This window comes from Haliaeetus leucocephalus, unplaced genomic scaffold (assembly GCF_000737465.1).
Source record: "Haliaeetus leucocephalus isolate CR32 unplaced genomic scaffold, Haliaeetus_leucocephalus-4.0 Scaffold92, whole genome shotgun sequence".
NCBI classification, from domain to species: Eukaryota; Metazoa; Chordata; class Aves; order Accipitriformes; family Accipitridae; genus Haliaeetus; species Haliaeetus leucocephalus.
Genome location: NW_010972528.1, coordinates 2,868,196 through 2,868,527, shown reverse-complemented (window position 1 = coordinate 2,868,527; position 332 = coordinate 2,868,196). Strand labels below are relative to the sequence as shown.

At 73.2% G+C, this 332-nt stretch overlaps 1 protein-coding gene across 2 annotated transcripts in view; it reads right to left on the bottom strand.

Annotated features, from left to right (window-relative positions):
• Positions 1-332, bottom strand: part of LOC104842268 (chromosome unknown open reading frame, human C16orf70) — a 35,743-nt gene that overhangs the window by 35,139 nt on the left and 272 nt on the right. For both annotated transcript variants that reach the window (XM_010584500.1, XM_010584508.1), the window contains exon 2: positions 39-166. In XM_010584500.1, the coding sequence (XP_010582802.1) occupies positions 39-102 (64 nt within the window). In that variant the 5' untranslated portion in view covers positions 103-166. The remainder of the gene's footprint in view (positions 1-38; positions 167-332) is intronic.

Here is a 332-nt window from a genome sequence, read left to right as displayed (position 1 = left end):
GGGGGGGGGGGGGGGAGACACACGGGACACACACTTACCCAAGGTGAACTCCCATTGCTCGTTCCCCAGAGACCGCTCGGGCACCACCTCCAGATCTAGCATTGGCTCAGGTAGCGCGGAGGCCGCGGGCTGGCACGGCAGGTCACCCGGGGGCTGCGCCGGACCTCTGAGGGAAGCGGGAGGGAAGCTGGCAGCCTGCGTGTCGGTCCCCCCCGCGGGGACCCGTCACCCCCAACCCCCCCGGGGGCCAGCGCTGAGTCACAGCGGAGCCCCACGAGCCGGCATGAGGGGGGAGCCCGGGCACCGGCGCCTCAGCAACCAGCCCCCGCCTC